Here is a 23,118-nt window from a genome sequence, read left to right on the forward strand (position 1 = left end):
TTTTCATAATCAGTTGCCAAGATCAGAGCATTGGTTTACAAACTGTTCTCACTCATTTAAATATTTACACCTTCCTAATTCATTATTCATATTGCTGTTAAATCCATCATCTATCTATCTATGATTTATTTTTCTATCTAACCACTATCTGTGAGTAAAGCAACCGCACACACACATATCTAACCAGAGCTGACACACAATATTTATTAGTCGTGAAGCTTTATTTTATTGTAAATTGGTACCAGAAGGCCTGAAGAAGCCTCAAATTTAAGAGAAGTTATTGGTAATGCAAATAGTGACATTGATGGCCATAGAAATCCAGAAGGTATAAACAGAATTACTCACATAATTTCAAATCATAATGAAAATACCCAGGTTTCTCTTTACCCTTCCTTTATCTTCTGTGTCTAAAACATCACTGGATCTTGTATGGCATTAATTCCTTGCCTTGAATGACCATTCAACATATTATGAAATAAAAGCATTCTTTTTAACCAATATTATATGCATTTATTTACTTTAAATGTAAGATTAACCCTTATGATAATTAAGCAAATGATTAAAAAAAAAACTCTAGGCAATTAGATGCATTTGTCCATTAAATTACCAGTAGTTTGTTATTCAAAATATGATTTTGGAATAAAATTACTTATTTGCTTTCTTTATTAAACATTCAGATTTACAGAAGAAACAACCACAAAATATACCAGAAGTAATCACTAAATAATTTGACTATTATGTGATAAAATTTAAATTCAGAGTGTAGTGAAAACAAAGTTAGTGTGGAAGGGGTTATGAAAACCGATTGTTTGAATCCCAGTACTTGAATACCTTTACAATGCAGGACTTGATTTTAGAAGCAAGGAGAGTGATGGCCTAATGGCATGAAAGATGTAACCTTGGAGAATTTCCATCTTTGGATGAAATTAACCCTAAGAAGGCTTTGCGTTTTCCGTAATCATTTAACATAACACAGGTGGTGGGTTAGATTTATAAAACCAACTGAAAATTATTTTACCTTTATTTTTTATGCCTTTGATATGGAAACTTCCTTAATATTTACAGAATTACGCCAACATCAACTTGTGATTATAATAAGATTTTGACTTTAGCAACCAAGAAAATCCAATAGGAAATTACAATTTGCAGATTCTAAAGTTATGAGATAGTGGTGAAGTTCTTAATTAAATCATGTCCGGGTGCTGTTTTTCCCCTCTTTTACTCAGGTCCTCCCTCGACAGACTTGTGGGTTGTTCACTCACACTATTTTCTACAAAGAATATCCAGGAGGACCCCAAGAACTGGATAAAAGTATCAGAGGAGGTGAACTTTTTCTCACAATCCTTCTAAACCCAGTATGTATTCTATGCATGCATCTTACAATAAGATTAGCCTTTTCAAATGTGTTTTATTTTCCTGTCTTTTAAACTAAATAATATTTATTTTCTTTATTTACAGCACATCTTACTGGTCATGCATTTAAATCTACATTAAAATACTTTTATTGATGACATTTGACTTTGGGGACTGAATTTTCAGTAGATTTGATTACAAAGTCAGGGTTTTTACTTTGTAATGTGGGTAGTGAAAATTTATTTCTAGCAGTAAAAGAGTAGCAATGTTTTCCACTGTTATTTTTTTCAAGTGAGGTCTTTCAACTTTATGAAGGTACAACTGACAAATAAAAATTGTTTATTTTTACAGTACAACATGATGCTTTGCTATATGTGGACATTGTGAAATAATTAAATCAACCTAATTAGCATACTATCATCTCTCATTCTTATTATTTTTGTAACAAGAACATTTAAAATATTTATTCTCTTAGCAATTTTTAAGTATAAAATATGTTATTATTAACTATTAACTTATTCATCCCATCTAACTGGAACTTTACTCCCTTCCACGAACTTTCCCCGAGCCACTGGCATCCTACTTTCCGGATCTATGAGTTCAACTTTTTTTCTTTTTCCTTTTTTTTTTTTTTTTTTTTTTTTTGAGAGGGAGTCTCGCTCTGTAGCCCAGGCTGAAGTGCAGTGGCGAGATCTCGGCTCACTGCTAGCTCCGCCTCACGCCATTCTCCTGCCTCAGCCTCCCGAGTAGCTGGGACTACAGGCGCCCGCCATCACGCCTGGCTAATTTTTTGTATTTTTAGTGGAGACGGGGTTTTACCGTGTTAGCCAGGATGGTCTCAATCTCCTGCCTCATGATCCGCCCTCCTCGGCCTCCCAAGAGTTAAACTTTTTTAGATCTTACATATAAGTGAGATCATGAAGTATTTGTCTTCCCGTGCCTGACTTATTCACTTAGCTATGTCCTCCTGGTTCATTTATGTTGTCACAAATGACAAGATTTGCTTCTTTTTTAAGGATGAATGATATTTTATATATCGATAGATACATACATGCACCACATTTTATTTATTAATTCATCTGTCAATTGATACATAGATTGATTCCATATTTAGGCTATTGTGAATAATGCTGCAATGAACATGAGAATGCAGATGTGTCTTCAACACACTAATTACATTTCCTTTGGCTATATTCCCAGTAAAGGGATTGTTGGATCATATGGTAGTTTTTAAGGAATCTCTATAGTATTTTCCACAATAGATGAAGTAATTTATATTTCTACCAATGGTGGTCAAATGTTCCCCTTTCTCCACATCTTCACCAACTTTGTTATCTTCAATCTTTTTGATAATATTCATTTTAACAGGTGTGAGGTGATATTTCATTATGGTTTTAATTTGTATTTCCCTGATGATGAATGATGTTAGGATTTTTTCATATACCTGTTGGTCATTTGTATTTCTTCCTTTGAGAAATATCTTTTCAAATATTTTGCCCATTTTTAAGGGAGGTTATTCCTTTTCTTACTATTGAGTTGTTTGAGTTCCTGATATGTGTTTTGGATATTAAGCATTTGCAGATATATGGTTTTAAATATTTTCTCTCACTCCATAGGTTGTCTTTTCAGTCTATTATTTATGTTCGTTGCTGTGCAAAAGCTTTTTAGCTTAATGCAATCCCATTTGTTTATTTTGCTTCTGTTGTCTGGGCTTTGGGATTTATATATATATATATATATATATTAAAAAAAAAAAAAAAAAAAAAAGAAGAAGAAGAAGAAGAAAAAGAAAAAATCAATGCCCAGTCCAATGTCAAAAACTTTTTTCCCTATACTTCCTTCTAATAGTTTTCCAGTTTCAGGTCTTTGATTTAAGCCTTTAGTCCATTTTGAGTTGATTTTTAAATATGGTGTGAGATAAAGGGCTAATTTTGTTCTTCTCTATGTGGATATTCAATTTTCCCAACATCTGTTTATTGAAGAGACTGTTATTTCCTCATTCTGTGTTCTTGCAACCTTTGACAAAAATCAATTGACTGTAAGTGCATAGATTTATTTCTGGACTGTTTGCTTTGTTTCAGTGGTCTTTATGTCACTCTTTATGTCAGTACCTTGCTGTTTTTATTGCCATAGCTGTGTAGTATGGTTTGATGTTAGATAATATGATGTCTTCAGCTTTCTTCTTGTTTCTCAAGATTGCTTTGACTATTCTGGGTCTTTTGTGGTTCCATAGAAATTTTAGAATTGTTTTTTATATTTCTGTGAAAAAGTCATCAATATTTTGACAAAAATTTCATTGAATTGGTAGATCATTGTGAGTAATATGGATATTTTAGCAATACTAATTCTTCCAATCCTAAGTATTTTTTTGATGCTATTGTAAATGGGATCCTTTCTTGTCTCTTTTTCAGATACCTTGTCAGTGTACAAAAACTACTGATTTTTGTACGTTGATTTTGTGTACTGCAACTTTACTGAATTTATTAGTTTAACAGTTTTTTCAAGGAATATTTAGAGTTTTCTACATAAAAGATCATGTCATCTGCAAACAGAAACAATTTAACTTTTTTCTTTTCCAATTTGGGTGTATTTTTTTTTCTTTCTCTTGCCCAGTTTTTCTGGCTAGAACTTTTATTATTATATTGAATAGAAGCAGTTGGGGTGAACATCCTTCTCTTGCTCCTGATCTTAGTAGAAAAGCTTTCAACTTTGTACAAGTAAAGATGACATTAGCTGTGAGTTTGTAATATATGGCACTAATTGTGTTGTGATGCATTTTTATACCTAATTTGTTGAGCTTTTTATGATGAACGGATGTTGAATTTTGTTACATGCTTTTACTGCTTCCATTGAGATGATCATATGATTTTTGTCATTCATTCATCTTATTAATATGGCTTATCGCACTTATAGATTTGCATATGTTGAAACATTTTTACATCCTAGGGATAAATCCCACTTGATTATGGTGTATTAACATTTTGATTTGCTATTGAATTTGGCTTGTTAGAATTTCATTGAGAATTTTTGTCTCTGTGTTTGTCAGAAATATTACCCTATAATTTTCTTTTCCTATAGAGCCCTTAACTGGCTTTGATATCAGGGTAATGCTAGCATCATAAAATGAGTTTGGGAGTGTACTCTCCTCTTAAATTTTTTGCAAGAGTTTGGGAAGGATTTGGTGTTAATTCTCTTAATTTTTCTTTTTTTTTATTTTTGGTAAAATACATCAATGACACTGTTAAGTCCTGAGCTTTTCCTTGCTAAGAGACCTTTAATTACAATTCATTCTCCTTACTCGTTATTGGTCTGTTCAGATTTCCTGTTTCTTCATGGTTCAATCTTGGTAGGTTGTATCTTTTTGGGAATTTGTCTATTTCTTCTAGGTTAACCTGTTAGATATATCATTGTTCATAGTAGTCTGTTATTGTCCTTTGCATTTCTGTGGTATTAGTTGTAATATCTCCTCTTTCTCATTTTATTTGAGTCTTCTCTCTTTTTCCCTTAGTCTAGCTAAATGCATGCTAATTTTATTTATCTTTTTCAAATTCCAACTCTTAGTTTCATTGATCTTTTATATTCTTCTAATCTCTATTTTATTTATTTTTGCTGCAATACTTATTTTTTTCTTCTTTCTGCTGACTTTGGACTTATTTTGTTCTTCTTTGACTAGTTCCTTGAGATACGAAATTAAGCTTCTTATCTGATATCTTTCTTTTTTCTTAATGTAGGCATTTAGTGCTCTTTTCCTCTTAGAGCTATTTCACAACTTCTTCACAAAACCAGTTGGTAAATACTAGCACTGCTACAAAGAAATTAGACTGCATCTCTAAATAATTTGTTTCTCTTATGATAGTCAGGAAAACCACATATACCTGATGTAAATGACGAGTTGATGGGTGCTGATGAGTTGATGGGTGCAGCATGCCAACATGGCACAAGTATACATATGTAACAAACCTGCACGTTATGCACATGCACCTGCACGTTATACTTAAAGTATAATAATATTTAAAAAAGAAGCATATGTTTAATATAATAATTAAATATTATATAATATCTCATTTGGCTTCTATTTTTTAATTATAGTAATGAAATATTGATATGTGAATCTCTAGCCAAAAATTAAAAATCATAATTTTATCAGAGGAGCTTAGGAGGCCCATAAGTTGAGTTTGCTTGTGGCTGGAGATCTCAGTAGGCACACTTATTTCAGTTTCTAAAAGTGGCCACAATATAAAGCTGAATTAAAACTAGACAGCTTTGTATTATCTTTGTATACTTGGATGACCTGAAGCTCATTTTTTAAATCTTTGCTAATTTTTCTTAATCTAAAATAGAGAGCTTGACCCTTTTGTGTGTGTGTCTTTTCATCTTTTATAGTTGTAATTTTATTTCCTGTTATAAATAGAGGTACGATGGTATAGCAGTGTGGGAATCCCAACATTATATAATGTTGTGATTATTTCAGCTTTCTAATTTCTTCTCCTGTAATGATTCCATTTTTGAGGTCTTAGGAAAGCATGTCCTCATTCATGTCCCAGTGTATACAGAAAATACGAAATAGTGAACCTTATGCTATGCCCACTTTGCTTCATGGAAGAAAGTCTTGTACTTGAATAAAATGATATACTTTGAACAAAGCTATAGCTAAGTTGGCTATGGTAAAGCTCTAGGTGTGTTTAAAATAAATTACATTAGATAATTCATATACACTATTTTAAATTCCTAAAAAAATAAAAACTCACATTGTATGAAAATAGAAACTTCTAAATTTGATGGGAAGATAGGAAAGTGAGGGCAAATATGCTTTGTCAGGTTATGAGTAATTAAACTGTCTTCCCCTACAACTGCATGACTATTAAAAACAAAACAAAACAAAAGGTCTATTGGGTATAATGGCACCACACTTGGAACAGGAGCGTGGATGCTCTATGCTCTTTAGCAAGAAACTTCATTTCTCAGAACTTGCTTGTACTTCTGAATAGCAAGCTAATTGAATTAATCCTCAATGTACCTCAAAAGTATTCCTACCAAACCTATATCTGAGATATTTCAATTTTTGTGCATATTTCAAAATGGACATCTTTTGTATATATATTTTTAAAAAATCGGGGATATTCTAAAATAATTTTTAACAATTGAGATGTAAACATTAATTAAAGCAAGTGGAAACCTCTCTCTTCATTCCTTTCCTTAGCGAGAATTTAATCTCAGCAGAGGTAAGGGTCACTTCATCATACCCTTTTCATTCTGGGGCTACATTCCTGACACATGTCTTCCCTAGTCGTGTCCTTAGGGTAAGTCAGTAATTTTCAGAACACTGGCCATTGCCTCCCCTGGACCTCCTGTCCAGGTGTGATTGTTACTGGTGTTTATTACTTGAATATTTGTCTGACTATTTGTCAATAAAGACATAGATTATGCTTCTGTTTTTAAATATTTTGAACCCAGTGTCCCTCATAGAGCCTAATTTGGAGATTTGTACTTAAAATAAATCTCAAGGTTTTAAATAACATAAAAGACTATTTGGCTTCTAGTATTTCCATGTTTACCACTTGTGAACTAACCAAACTATACTAAGTTTTATAAACTTCACTTTTAAAAGCTTATCATTGCTACACAGATTTATTTTAATTTTAGGCAGAATAGGATAATCAAAGATGGGGAGTTTCAGGAGGCTTCTTCTATCCAGTCACAAACTATACTTGCTTTGTCATTGTAAATTGATGGTGAGCTCAAAATATGATACATAGGTAAATGATAGAGACCAGGATAGACACAGCAGGAATAGACGGTCCAGAGGGTCAAAAGGGTCAGTAGTATGGATAAGATAGCACATCCTAATATGGGATGAAGTATAGATCAAGCAAACAGTAGTCCATAAAGATGACTGTTTAAGGAACAATGTTGCTCAAAACAAGGACTATGTGTCACCTCAAGCAGTCTGAGTAGATACTGCTCAGATCTCAAGGGAAACAGACTACAGGTAGCATCTGGTAGAGCCCAGGCCAAATGGAGCTTACTTCCCAGCCTTCATAGGGAGAAGTTATCAGATGCCTTAGATGGGGTTCTCCAGAGAAACAGACCCAATAGGATATAGATAGATAGATAGATAGATAGATAGATAGATAGATAGATACATAGATAGATACATAGATAGATACAGAGAGAGAGAGAGAGATTATAAAGAAGTGGCTCATGCAATTATGAGGGCTGTCAAGACCCAAGATCTCATATACAGTCGAGAAGCTGGGGAGACCCAGGAAAACTGATGGGACAGTTCCCGTCCAAATGCCAGCAGTCTCAAGACCAGTGAAAGCCAAGATTGCAGTTAGAGTCCAAAGGCAGAGAAGAAAACACAGTGTCCCAAAGTGAAGGCAGTCAAGCAGAAGGAAATTCCTTTTACTTAGCTTTTTTGTTTTATTCGTGTCTTCAACAGCTTGAATGAAGTCTACCCACATTACAGAGGACTATCTGCTTTACCCAATACAAGGGTTGTGCACTGGACTAATTAAAATGTTATTCTCATCCAGAAACACCCTCATGGACACACCAAAATAAGGTCTGACCAAATATCTGGCCATTTCATGGTCTGGTGGTCAGGTTGACACATAAGATTAACCATCACACCAGATGAGGAACTTAATGTGGGAGGCAGACTTGGAGTGAGTGAAAGAAAATCGGGAACACAAAGAAGGAAGAAGTGAATGAAGGAAAAGACAATGCACACTTGGTTTTTCTCCGTGTAAGTGTCTTCTCATAAACAGAGAGGTGATGGGCTATGATTAATACTAACCTCACTAATGTTGAGAAAGTAAATATTGCGGCTTCTTGATGATGAGTTACTATTTTGAGTTTAAGGTTCCAACAAGGCTGGCAAGGAGGAAGCCAGGAATGGTATGAGGAAAGAAGTAACCAGAAAAAGAAAACAATAAGCCAGGCTTCTCTGTTCCAATCTTTTCTTCTAATCATCACTTAATTCTTTGTCAGAGTAAAGAATATTTTCATATCTTTCACCCAAACCATGCTGAAGAAAGAACTATAAGTTAATTAATTTGAAAATTAAAATTATTGATATGAAATAATATGCTGACTCTGAAGAATATTTCTATTTAACAGAGCTGACTTTTAAAGGGGAGATCCATGAATACATTATTCTAGGTATCAAAGTCCCAGGGGAAATGTGTTTTTAGTGGGAAGTATTCAACATACGTGAAATCACCCAGAGACTACCATTTTCTCTACCTACTTTCCCAGCTGACTCTCAGTGTGTAAAAGTGATGTTTGTAGGAACTTATAAGTAGAAGAGGTGATCAATAATGTTAGGATAAATTCTAAAACATAAAAGTCAATCTATACTAGATTTCCCTTTCAATTAATCATCTATACTTTAATCTTATAGAAATGCTATAGGCACAATGTATGACGTCTCTCTTGGATGGTAATTTTGTCTGTGGATTTGAAAATGATTAATAGTTTTCTGTACTTAGTATTGTTGTTTTTGTATGTTTATCAGTGGATGAGTAAGGACATACTAGCTTGACACAAAGCTGACAGTGAAAGTAAATACACCAGACAGATTATGATATTAATATCTAGTTTTGGTTAGCATATTAGAATAAAAAAATCAAATCTAACAAGGTGAAATTTAAAAGGAAATAATGAAAAGCCTCTAATCATTTTAAAATAAAATAATAATATAATCTCACCATTATATAAGGATAAATATTATATAAGGATAAATTAAATCTGTCAGAAAGTTGTGTGGGCTGCAATCATGACATATTAAGTTCCTTGTTGTTGAAGCTGTCCAAACAGAAATTTTGTAGAAATGTGAAATCTATTACTGAGCTTCTAATATCTCATCTTATACTAAGAATATGTGATTTCTATGTTCTTATACAATTAAATCGTGGCTACATCTCTCTCACTGTAAAACACACACACACACACACAAATCAAGTTAATTTTAAATAGTACAAGCATTATAAATCTGGATCTAATCTATAATTATAAGATCGGAGGAAATGGGGAAATGGTAGTTTGTCAACATATTTAATAATTAAAGGATGAGATAAAATTGGAAGATATCTAATGGTAGATATATTGAGGGAAGTAGAGAAAAAAAGACCTTCCCATTACTTGTATACTGAAATATAATTTCCAGATTTTGCAGGACCATTTTGAATTTTGATTAGTAGTTACTGAATTCATATGTATGTAAGATCCTATGAGGTTAATAAAAGCTGGAAAAAATATATGAAGGAATGTCCTGGAATTTCCCCCTCTAGAGTACTTTAAAATAGAATCAACAACTCTATAGTTCTTTCTTATCGCCTTGGGAATTCATCTGCCTAAAGGAAGGAGACTGGATTAAATAACCTTGAAAAGTTTCACATTTTGTTTTTCTGGTTTATAACATCTGCAACTTTGCTCTGCAGTCCAAAAGGCAAATGCCACAACAAAATCAGTATTGTTTCTTTCCTTCTTCAGCTTCCAGTTTGAGGATTCACATTATTTTGTGTTGGCCCCTTCTACAATACAACTGTATCTATTCTGTGTTCGAAAGTCTCTGATATTTTTTTCTTTCTGCATTTTCAACAATTTTTTTTTTTTAAATTCTGACTCTTACTGGCATTCAGAGATATATCTTGTTTTCATAGTTTGACAAATTTCAAAACATGTCATTATTTTGTAATCTACCATAAAACAGAAAATATGAGTTGGAATAAAGTTTTACATCTTGATTCACATATGAACTCCTGTTACTATTATGTATTATATTTTTTGATTCAGCCAACTACAAGGAATGGGGTTTCTTGATTTCCCTGGATACCAAGTTGCTTTGCCCAAATGAGCCTAACAATTGAAAATTAAATGATCTGAGGGCCGTTTGAATGGGATTTCAAAAGCATCTTTGACATCTGTCTATTTAACATTCAGATAACTCTCTCTTATTTTTCTTAGATTCTTAGCATGTCTTCATCACATACTGATATTTTTCTGCACTGTTCCACACTTGTCAAATACTAACATGTATTTCCCTGGTGCCGAATCCTTCCTGTATTTTCAAATAATCTTTGTTCAGACAGGAAGAAATATAATTTAATCATGTATGAGGTGAAACAGCTTACACCAGGTAGTCCACCATCATTCAAGTTGAGACACTACCCTATAAAATATGCAGCAACTGAAAATAGTCAAAACAGTCGGGAGTCTTATCAGATGGTTTCCACAATAAATATAAAAGCTTGCAATTAATATGTCCTACAGGATTTAATTTTTTCTACTCATTTTAATTTCATGCTACACAAAGAGCAACATAAAAATAGAATTTTCTGTTTTCTTGACAAATAAGTTTCAAGAGGCTCAGATTCTAGAATGCTCTAAAATAACAGTTCAGGAGCCAGAAAAGTTATTACACTTTTCAAAGTTCAGAGCAGTGCCTAGACTCACTAAACCTCACCTATTCTGTTGGCCACTTGCAAATTCAGGTGAACAAAAAATATGTGCCTGAAAGAGTGGTGTACTTGAAATTGACAGTAGAGTATAATGGAACTGCAATGATAAACTTCTCCGTGTGCTGTCTGCTGAACTTTCATATACCTAGTCTGGTTAATGAGCTTTCCTTCTCCGTGTATATCAATCTCTGAGTTCATGGAATCTAATAGCAGGTGCAGTACATTATGGATTAGTGCCGGCTCTTCAGACAGGTTAGAGAAAAGGCAGCTGTGAGGCACAGGATAACATCAACATAAAATAACCTGAAACCAACTTTGAGGAGTTCTGTTTAATGCTGAAATAATATAGAGCTGGATATGCAAGGTAATTTACAATAAACTATTTTATGTGCAGAGCAACAAAATAAAATGCAAGCAATATCCCAAGTCTGTAGCAGATTATAAAGAACTGATTACTGATATCAAGGTATCCAAGTATTCTTTGATGATTTTGGCTTTGATTTCCTATAAACTCTGTGGTTCAAAGAAAATTATGACAATGAGATAATATTCCACGGAGAGCAAAGCAATTATATATTCCATCAAAATATACATCTTCATAAAATAGTATATTAATATTTCTAACTTGGAGACCTAGGACATTTTCTACATGTGTTCCAGGAGGATTTATATTTTTCTTTATCTTTTTTATTGATACATAATAGATGTACATATTTTGGTGGTGCATATGATAATTTAATGCATTCTGTATAATTTGGAAAGATTAAATCACTGTAATTGGGATATCCATTACCATAAATACTTGTCTTTTCTTTATGCTAGCAACATTGGAATTATTCTTTTTGAGCTACTTTGAAATACATAACAAGTAATGTAAACTATAGCCACCCTACTAATTTATCAAGCACTAGATCTTACTTCTATCAAACTGTATGTTTGTACCCATTAATCAACCTCTCTTCACCCCCTAGCCCCTCTCCCGAACTCAGGGGTATTTATTTTTATAGAAATTAACTTCTAACTTTCCTACTATAGTGAAATCTACTTCTCAAGACAGGGACTTTGAAGCAATTAATGTTATTGGGAGCTCTGGGGCTTAGAGCTGGGGAGAACAGCCACCAACTGTGAGAGGAATGGACCCCTGTGGAGTATATAGATTGTGGAAAATTCTATTTCCACTCACTGAAAGACCTACAGTCACTTCCTTTTTTCCTTTATCTTCTTTTTTTTAAATTTTTTTTTTCTATGCTTAAAGATTTGCAGGACTAACCTTTACAAAAGGACATGAATCACCACTTCTGTAAGGGGTTCACACTCACAGCAGGGATTTTGTAAAATCTAGAGTCAGCTAAGATCCATGGCCTCACAACATATGATATTATTCTTTCGTTCACAATGAAAATCAGGATCAGAGTTAGCATAAAGATGTAGAGAATGTGGGTAAATTTTGTGTTTTTTCCCTAGATTTTTAGTAGTAGTTTTGTTTCAATTTTCCACAATAGAATTTATTTAAAAATGAGTAGTTCAGAATGTAAAGTGTGCCCTAAAAAATGACCAAAATATTTTTGTCTCCTAAACTTGAACTCTGTCTTCTCATGAAATAAGAGATTTATTTTACTGTGTAGATATATCTCTTTCTAATACAATATTTGCTACAGGTTCTGATGGAATACAATTTGCATTGCTGTATATTTCCAGAACATGAAAAAATCCATAAGATTGCATTTTTTTTTTCCAATTTTGTTTCCACAGAAAAATAAATGAAAGCTGCAATATTTTATTAGGGCAGTCTTTTCCATCTAGTATAACTGGCTACTTTAGTTTTCCCAAAGTTTGGAATGAAAGATAGTAAAATAGCTCTTTAGCATAAATAAACTTTCAGCAGGAAAATCACAGCCTCCTGTTTATATGGATGTTAGTCGGTAAATAAAACGTTTTTTCTCTCTATTTTGGGGCATGCAATATGTAAATACTAGGTACATAATGCTCTTCACATTTGGGGACAGTTTGCAAGCATTATCAGTGAATTCATAATAAGAAAAAAAGAAAAGAAAACACTCCTTGTATCAGTGTTTATATGACTAATGAGTTGGTGAGAAAGTAGAAAAAGTTGGTTAGTCTACAAAATTAAATTCGGAAATGTGTACTTTTTTGGTTTGTTTGTGAGGTTTCACTCTACTGAAGAGTTCAAAATTCTGGATTTTATTATCTATTTTACAAATTTTATAACACCTAAATATTGCAATATGTCTTGTTTCTTTTCCTTAATATTTATTTTTTTAAGTACAGTGAATGAGAAAGACTCTTTTTGGATCACTTTAACTTATTTCACTTTCTTTGTTCCTATTTTATGTCCCTCTGGTTATTCCTCAGAGTTAGATACAGTGAAAATAAAAATACAAACTGTTTTCTAAAACATGTTGACATTTTCCTATTTTTATATTTGAGGAAAGCAAATACTTCTGGCTTAGCTTTTCCCTAAGTGGCTTATATGCAGATATGATATGAAGTATTTATGTAAATGCTAAATAATGGTGATCTGGAGTTCCATTTGACATGTCAGGGCTTATTCTGTATCAGAAGGCCTTGTATGTATAGCTTCTTATGCCTACAGTACTTTTCTATTAATATATCTACTACTCTCACTTTAACCTCACTATTTATCTATCGAATTTCATCTCTGCTTTCTCTTTCTCATCCCCTGAGCCTGCTCATGGGTTTGGGTCAGATTTCGTGGCTGTTTACATAGATAGAGTCATATGCATAATACAGCTCATGGTGGTACCTGTTTAGTGACTATCTTCTTCACCTCTACTATATGTATCCCTAGGCATAGAGTATGGGCTCAATAGGTTGAATAAATTAACAAACAAAAATTATGCCGTAACTGCATATGTCTACCACATGCCCTTTTGTTACCACTACGGAATGGATCTGAGTCACATGGCACTGAAGTGTGTTTGCAGTGGTAAATCTATACAGGTCTCCAGAAACCTCAATTGTTGTCTCCTCATAAGAAAGAATTCAACCAAAGGGCGTAAGGGTGACTGAGGCAAGCTTCAGAGCAGGAGTGAAAGTTTATTAAAAAGCTTTAGAGCAGGAAGTAAAGGAAGTAAATTACACTTGGATGAGGGCCAAGCAGGCAATGTAAGAGATCAGTGCGTGGTTTGACCTTTGACGTGGGGTCTTGTACATTGACATGCTTCTGGGGTTGTGTTACTTCTCCCCTGATTTTTCCACTGGGCGAGGCTGTCCACATACACAGTGGCCGGCCGACATTTGGAAGCTGAGCATGCATGGTATGTTTACTAAAGCTGTCTGCATGCTCACTTGAGGTGTTCTCTTACCAGTCAAGAGTTTCTAGAGGAAGATCATATACCAGTTAAACCCTGCCATTTTGCCTCTTAATGTGCATGCCTGCTCGCTCCACTACTGAGATTTTATCAGGAAGTTGCTGATCACCAGTTTCAAGTGTTTTGATATGTCAGGAGACTACTTTTCCCTGGCACTGCTGTGACCGATTATTATTTTAGAGAGACAGTTAACAACCGCCTGACCATCACTCGATGGTGGCCAAACATTTCTGGTGACTGGAAGGCGGTGTGGGGCGGTGGGATCTCCTGCCCTGCCTGTGTCTGACTAACTACCAATGCTTTTGCATGAGTTGTTTTTGTTGTGTCAGAAAAAAAAGGGAAATGAGAGAACAGGGGAGAGGAGTCAGGAGAAGAGGAGGAGAGAAAAGGAAGAAAATGAAAAAAAGGGACAGCAGGAGAGTGAGTCGAGGGGAGCGGAGAAAAAGGGAAATGAAGGGGGAAAAAGAAAATGGGAAGTTTATTCTTGCTTCTTTCATGAAATCAAACAGGCAGCAGGAATGTTAGTGCATCATCTGATAACCCAAACTCAGAAAACCTTGTTTTATTTTTTTCTAGTTTACTAAGTAGCAAAGAATACGTCATCTAATTTCCTTGGGCTTCAGAATATGTCTGTAAAATGAGAGAAATAAATGTTGTTTCTCTTACTGTTTTACACAAACAGTACATGATGTGATAAAAAGCAAGCGATTTTATGTTTTAGAGAAAATATAAATAATTTGGTTGCAATTGTTATTTGAAATGTCATTTTTATCATCAAATGATATTTGAGGCATATTAGAAGCCCATGAGCGCTGGGTTTATTTACAGCTTGAATTTTGCTTGATTGTTTCTTGCTGCTTGAACACATAAATCATGTGATAAAGACATCCTCTATTACAAAGACTTTTAGTTCATTACATGGTTTGCTTCTGAAACTATTCTTGTGCTATCAGTTTATTATGCCTTCTGAGCTATTTTTAAGTGATAACATTTACATCATTATTTTTTATTCCAGTGAAACAAATGGAGTCATTGAACGCAATGCTTGCTTGGTTGGTCAAAACAATTTTTTTTTCCTTTGATTTTGTTCTCTACTAAAATACCTCAGATGTTTTTGGCAAAGGTTTTTGTTTCAGTTGCTAGTGTTGCTGGTTTTAAGGTCTTTTAATTTTTGTATTAATCGATACATTTTTGGAAACACTAAGTTCTTTGTTTATTGTCATTACAGACTGTTGCAGAAGTTTAGCTCGGATGAGGAATACATAGAATTATGGCAACCTCTGTGTTTGGTAAACATATATTAATGATATGAAAACTTAAAGCCCTTACTAGTTGTTAATTTTTACAAATAATTTAGAGGGCTGAGATAAATTTAATATAAATAAGAAATTCAACCCCAGAAATCAAATAGAAAACTTTAGACTGGGTTTCATCACCCATCACTAGCGGAAAGGATACTCTTCATGTCTGCAGTTATTGATCCTATGGATCTGTCTCCATTGAACTTCACACCTAACAGAACAGTCAGTGTTCAATTACCTCTCTGTGAGAACATTAACTAAAACTAGAGAAACAGCCTAGATATTTAGAAGTAAAGAAAAGGTCATGTTCTTGTAAATGGAAAGTTCATGATGACTGCTAGCCTCCTCTAGCACTGTATGGAAATTACCAGCTTAAACAATGTAAAAGATAAGATTCCAAGCATGAAGTGTTTCCTTGATTTATAGTTGTCACTTGTAATGCAATTTAAGATATTCAACAATGCCATTCAAAGTATAAAGTGTAAGTAACAGAATCTTGCTCCTTTTTGAAGCTGTTATTATATCCACTTAAACTCTCTTTCACACACAGGTACACATTCAAATCAAATGTGAATAAAAGATGTGACTTGAAAATTGCCATCCTCCTGCAATTTCTTTTTAGAAGTCCATTCTGCAATTTACTTAACTTGCTCAAGCAATCAAATCTATACAGACAGAGCTTCCTACATGGGCTGAGATGTTATGCTCACATACACAGCATTTGGGAATTATGAGCTATTGAGAAAAATAAAAAAGAAATTAAATATATTCCATTGCCCCAAATTTAATGCAGCTTTTACCAAATCTTTTGCTGAATGCATCTTGAATATATATATATATCAACATATATTTATACATAATTGTTTATAATGACTGTGAATATTTACTGTTTAAAGTTTTGAAAAAGAAGCCCATCAGTGCCATGATAGTAACTTGCAGTGTGCAGTCATTGGCTCAATCATTATGGTTTTGTAAATGACTTTCTAGAGGATGGGTGACTTCCCAGTAATATCAAGAGATATTCCTTTCACCAGTGTGTAACTATAGTAGGTTCTATTATATATCTGTTGAATGAATGAATTCATCAGTAAGTACTGTCAACTCTCCTTCCAAATTATATCCCAATTATTTTCTCTCCATCTCTGCAACAACCCTGCAAGACAAGGCATCTGTTATCTCTCCTCCAGAAAAATTGCTGTCTCTCTGGCCACATAGAATCTGTTATCCCTAGAGCAGTTAAAATGTTATCATTAAACGTAAAATAGAGCATGCCACAGCCATTCTTAACGTCTTCCAGTGCTTTCTCATTTAATCTTAAAATTAACTTCAAACTCTGGACCATGACCTGGCCCTCTGCCGCCCTCTCTGCATTTACTAAGTTCCACTCTGACCTTCACTTGCTACACTATAACCACACCATCCTTCTTTCCTTACAGGCCTTCATACATGCCAGGATTGTTTGTCCCTCAGGGCTTCTGTGCTACCATTAATTTCTTGAAACAAGTTGCTTCCAGGAATTTGGAAGCCTGATTTCTTCTGCCTTTCATGCCTCAGGTCAAAAGTTACCTCCTCAGAGAAGGGTTGCCCGACTTTTTCCAGTCACTCTCTCTCACTAACTTGTCTTATTTTTTCATAGCATTTACCACTCTCTAAAGTTATTTATGTGTTTGTCATCTGTCTCCCTTTCCTACTTTCATTCCCCACCTTCATATCACCAATAATCCACTCCACATTAGCTCAGTAAGCCCAGCCACATTTTTATTGCTGTGGGAAATTCAGGGAGGTGACCGATGGCATAGAAATTGATTTGAATGTTAACCACTGTATGTTGTTGGATAAATATCTTCGTGAGCGTTAGAAGTAATCTTTAGCTAAGATTTTAAATTTTTAATGTGCAAATGAGATCAATTCTGTATTGATCATTGTTTTTTTGTTTTGGCATACACAGATAACTTTATAATTTTTATGGAAACAGCATATACCTGAAGTATTTGTTAACAAAAGACCATGATATCTGCCAGAGGAAGAATGGAGATTTTTATTTTCTAAAAAAAAGATACCAAAAAAAAAAAAACCCAAAAAACAATCTGCAGACTGGGGAGGCACAGTCTTTGGTAAAAGTTAAATTGTGCTCTCCAAAGAACAAAGTGACAGTCTGGCTTAAATAGAGAAAGTGCTCCCCTATGTTCTCAATCAGGTCCTTTTATGCAAATGAAGACTCCAACTTGTTCATCTCTGATTGGTCAAAATAGTTGATCTCCAACTGGGGGATTTCCAAGCCCACGCCAGAAGTCTCTGTCAGATGTTTCTTTCAAATGATCAGGGGAGGGGTGAGACAGGTTTCCAGCTGCAGTTTATCTTGGCAATGACAACAGGAACTTGTTTGGTTTGATTCTAGAAAGGGAGGTCCTGACACACTTTTACAACATCTTTCTGAGAACACAGTACATGATTGCTCCTTCACCCAGCATCGCAGCCCAATTCTGTTTTAACTTTGAGCACCTCAGTTAGCCATGAGGAGCCCATTTTGTCTGTCAGCCGGGGACATATTTTAACATTTTTTATAAAGTTTGCACAAGTTTGACTTAAAGAAAAAATTTATTTTACCTTTTCAAAATAATTATAGTAAGATCTGTCTAACATTAAGAAAAGATACCTTGTAATCATTTTCTAAGAAACATATATCTAAAACTGGAATATGACAGCAAAATCTGCAAAATTCCTGTGATATCCAAAGCCATCTTCAGTATCCACTCAAGTACTGACATGATTATTTTTAATGTAATAAATCTCTCTTTGTTCTGATTATTCATAAATGACATTTATTGTGTTTACCTTATTTAATCTTCCAAATGCTTTCTATGTATTAACTCACTTGAGCCTCCCATCAACCATGTAAAGTTGAGACTATTATTGTTTTTATTTTCTGGATGAGGAAACTATTCAGAGAAATTAACTAATGAATTCAGTATCACAGAGCTTGTGAGTAGCAGAGTTACAGTGTGAACGACAGTATGTGTGTGTTTAGCAGTGGAAATGCACCCCTGCACTCCCTTTCTGTGGTTTTATGCTTTTATTTTTGACAGCACTAAGCATCTCTCTATTTTTTTCTAAGTTATATATTTTATTTTATTTTTTTAGAGACAGGGTCTCACTATGTTGCCTAGCCTAGACTTGAACTCTTGGGCCCAAGCAATCCTCCAACCCTCCCACCTCAGCCTCTGTAGATGCATGAAAGTCGAGTTCCAAAGTCCCTATTCTTTGATCAGTACAGTATGCTGTCTCTTTAAGGCCCACTACTATCAAAATACTAATATAACTTGGAGATATATGTCTTTTTGAGGGAGAGGAATTTTAGCAGCAATAACTAGACTCCATCAACTTCCAAGGTTGAACGCATTTCTGTAATTGCAGAGGTATACAGTTGGCCTTCTGTATGTGAGTACCACATTCATAGATTCAACCAATCTCAGATCAAAAATGTTCAGTAAAACAAAAACATATGTGCTGAATATAGAAACTCTTTTGTTCTTGCCATTATTCTCTGAACAATACGAATATAACAATTATTTACATAGAACTTTCATTGTATTAGGTATTATAAGTAATCTAGAGATGATTTAAAGTATATGGTTGTATGCAAATACCAAATGATTTTATATGAGGGACTTGAGCATCCATAAAGTTTGGTATTTGCAGGGAGTCCTGGAAACAACTCCCCACAGATATCAAGGGACAACTATGTATACCTTTCAGAATTCCATGTTCACCTCACAGCAATAGGTTATTTGATTCACTCATTGAACATTATTAAAGATTTATAGTGTTCCAGAGAAATTATAAAAAACTAAGGGTACAGTTCTCATGGACTGTGGGAGAAAAAAAAAAAATCCAACAGGAAATTTAGGTAAGATTTGCTGAAGACAGGCACTGTGGCAAGCACCTGTAAAGGCTGAGGTGGGAGGGTGGGAGAGCTGCTTGAGCCCAAGAGTTCAAGTCCAGGCTGGGCAACATGGTGAGACTCTGTCTCTAAAAAGAGTAAAAAATATAACTTAGAAAAAAATAGGAAGATGCTTGGTGCTGTCCAAAAAAAAAGCATAAAAACACAGAAAGGCAGTGCATTTCCACTGCCACACACACACACACACACACACAGCCTAACCAGACAATGTGACATCTGAACTAGACAGAGTACTTAACATTTTTACTTTAATTGAAGAGGAATATTGTTTCATGCTGAGAGGAAGCTAGTGAGCTACTAAGCTAGAAGCATATATGGAAAAGACTATAGAAAGAACATATAATAAAAGGAGATAGAGGTAAAGGTGATAGGAGAGAAAGAGGCTGGAAGAGAACGTGGTTCTACTTTGGGCAGGTTTTTACGGATCACATGTGGGGGCACTTACGTAAGGGAATGGCATGATACTCAGGTTTAGAACAAAAGTTAATGTTCATATTCTTAGTATTCAAGCTATTCTATTGAAATGGTGACCTTCCTTGAGAAAGGATAGTTTTCCTTTCACCAAACCATGAGAATGGCTCAGCTCCATGCTAGAACTTTCCAAAAACTGTCCTCATCTTAAAGAACATGAGGATAAATATTGATAGTCCATTACTCACAAATGAAATGGTGATGTGAGACCCACAGGTTGTGCCATTTCTTCATCCTAGGCTGTGTTCAAAACAAAAGATCTCAGGACTTCTGAAAATTTGTCTTTTCAAACTGATTTTAAAACTGTGTAACAAATGAGAATATTGTGATTTTAAATGGGTGGACTTTGCATTTTTTCCTTCCTTCTTTCTTTTTATCCTTTTTTCTCTCCTACCCTCTTCCTTCCCTTCCCTCTCCCTCTCTCCTTCTCCTCTACTACCTCCTCCTTCTTCTTTTCTGTTTATTAAGCAACTTCAGCTCATTGCTTCTAGAATCATTATACTATTAGACTATAATAAAATATATAGTAATATTACACTGTCCACTGACTTTTAATGGCATTTATAATAAAAGTGATAGATTTCAATTAACAGCCAATGAGGTAGATTTTAAAATGAACTTGTATTTAGAAAAGCACACAGGATTTATATTAGTTTACTTAGTGTCTTTAATGAAGTGAAGTGTTTTCTGCGTTAAAGAAAAAACAGAAAGGTAACTATTGTTAAGACTTTGTCACTGCCCAATAAAAACAACTTTTCAATATAATTTTATTCATGAAAATTACTATAACTCTTTGCACATTTTGGCTGTTAACAAGATTATTATTAAAAAGGAATGAATTTAACATAAAGCATATTTATCTTAACTTCTAATTTGACTTATTAACCTTTTTACATCCTACCTGGTATAAGTGGGGGGATAATAGTGAACTGTGAAGAAATAAAATAAAATTCAAGTACAGCAAGTTCACTGGCACCTTATGGCATTGGACATTCTTTCCAGGCTTCCTTTTGATTATTTGATAGCTTGATGGTTTTGTTATTAGCCTGAAGACCAGAGAGGCCACAGAACAAACTGACTGTTTGTGATTGCTGGAGAACAGAGTGAGGTTGGTGAGAACATTTGAATTCAGGAATCTTATCAATTCTGCAGGGTTTTGTTTTTATTTATTCACATCTAGCACCTCTGCTAAGCAATCTGCTATATTTAATTTTTTTCTTCTTGTTTTAATTCGTTAAAAATAGTGCCAGTTTAATATTTTAAGGGGAAGTCAAGATCAGATATTGAATAATACAAGAAGAATTATAGGAACAGATATTAAAAGATGCCCCACTTCCATCTACCACTATTTTGAGTCCAAATTACCTATTCTCTGCCTGACAACAACACAAGTAAAAAGAAGTTAATGAAACATTAAAGGAAAACAAGCAACTGCTCTTACGTTTTAAAAAAAACAGTCATTAAAAGCATGCACTGGAAATTCAGGTACTTCTCATCTCCATTTCCTTCTACCTCACCTTTAATATAAGCAAAAACAAAACTTGAATTTAGACTAATGCCATGACTTTTTGAAATTTCAAGGAACTCTTGAAAAAGCAGAACTGATTCTGAAAAAAAGTATCGTTACTTCACTAAACAATAAAATGTTCCCCACAGTCTACACACAGTCCCTAGCTTGTAGTTAATGTATTTATAGGCATTAAGACATGTTTACTATTTCTCCTCCTATGGGTAATGTAAACTAAAACTTCTTTCTAATGCAGTAGTATCCTACATTGCTTTTTAATTTTATATTTTAATTTTTGTGGGTACACTGTAGGTATATATATTTATGGGATATGTGAGATGTTTTGATACAGGGATGCAATGCATAATAATCACATCGTGTAAAATAGGGTATCTGTCCTCTCATTTATCCCTGTGTTACAATCCAACTATACTCTTTTAGTTATTTAAAAATGTGCAATTAAATTATTATTGACCATAGTCACCCTGTTGTGCTATCACACAGTAGGTCTTATTTATTTTTCTATTTTTCTGTACGCATTAATCATCCCCACCTCCCCCCAATGCCCTGATACCCTTCCCAGCTTCTGGTAACCTTCCTTCTACTCTCTATCTCCATGAGTTCAATTGTTTTGATTTTTAGACCCCACAAGTAAGCCAGAACTGAGATGTTTGTTTTTCTGTGCCTAGCTTATTTCATCCATGTTGTTGCAAATGACAAGATCTTATTCTGTTTAAATAGCTGAATAGTACTTTATTGTGAAAGTAGATTTTCTGTATCCATTCATCTGTTACTGTTCACAGTGGTCAAAACTTGGAAGCAGCCAACACTTTTTAACACATCAATAAAAATAATTTTGAACAAGTATCCTCAAAATGTTCACAAATGTTTATTTATGTATAAATTAAATGCATTCCTACTATACCAGTGCATTACTATGCCATATGTGTTTATATTGAAGTGCAAAATAAATAGAAATAAAAGTGTTTTGTTTTTTTTTTCTTGGAGATAGGTTTATTAACCCACAAGGGTTTTTGCATACCATTCTGGGGACCAACACTGTAGTAGATTGAAAAGTTGATTAACAGATAGAAAAAATATTCTTAAATATGCCCAAGAAATTAAACAAGTTATTAAAATCTCTCCTTTAAAAACCAAAGAAATTGATTATATCAATGATCTCATTCTAAAAAACAAAGCTCATTTTTTCTCAAGGCCCGTGTTTTTCAAAATATGGCAGATAATCTCTATTAAGATCACCCAAATCAAAATGTTGAAGTCTAGATATTTCTGCAAATCCTAAGTCAACATTTTAAGACATTTTATTTTATATACTAAGGTTTGAGAAGCACCACTATAGGCAAAAATAACTATTGTTGAAAATTTTAGAAAGTTGTATTTTCATGTCCTGTTATCTTCCAAATGTACATAGCTTACAATCAAAAACTTTAATAAAATTTGCCATCACTCTAAATGAGCCCTTTAATCCCAGAAGCATAAAGAGGAATTGACATCACAACGTCAATATTTAACATACAGTCATTATTTTAAAAGGATATTTGTCGTATTTTTATTTTTGAAAAAAAAAATAATTTTATTTTTCTTTCTGAGGCTTGTAACTACATTGTCAAAAATTGGATATGGGTTAAGTTGTAAGAGCTCAATAATTTATTAATGCTCATTTAAAAACAAACTCATATCATAATGT

The 23,118-nt window shown here is 33.8% G+C and overlaps 1 protein-coding gene across 1 annotated transcript in view; it reads left to right on the forward strand.

Annotated features, from left to right (window-relative positions):
* LOC126954345 (bifunctional heparan sulfate N-deacetylase/N-sulfotransferase 4) overlaps positions 1-23,118 on the forward strand; it is a 290,679-nt gene that overhangs the window by 181,331 nt on the left and 86,230 nt on the right. Inside the window, exon 6 of the mRNA XM_050789919.1 lies at positions 1,227-1,355. Coding sequence (XP_050645876.1) covers positions 1,227-1,355 — 129 coding nt within the window. The remainder of the gene's footprint in view (positions 1-1,226; positions 1,356-23,118) is intronic.

This window comes from Macaca thibetana, chromosome 5 (assembly GCF_024542745.1).
Source record: "Macaca thibetana thibetana isolate TM-01 chromosome 5, ASM2454274v1, whole genome shotgun sequence".
NCBI classification, from domain to species: Eukaryota; Metazoa; Chordata; class Mammalia; order Primates; family Cercopithecidae; genus Macaca; species Macaca thibetana.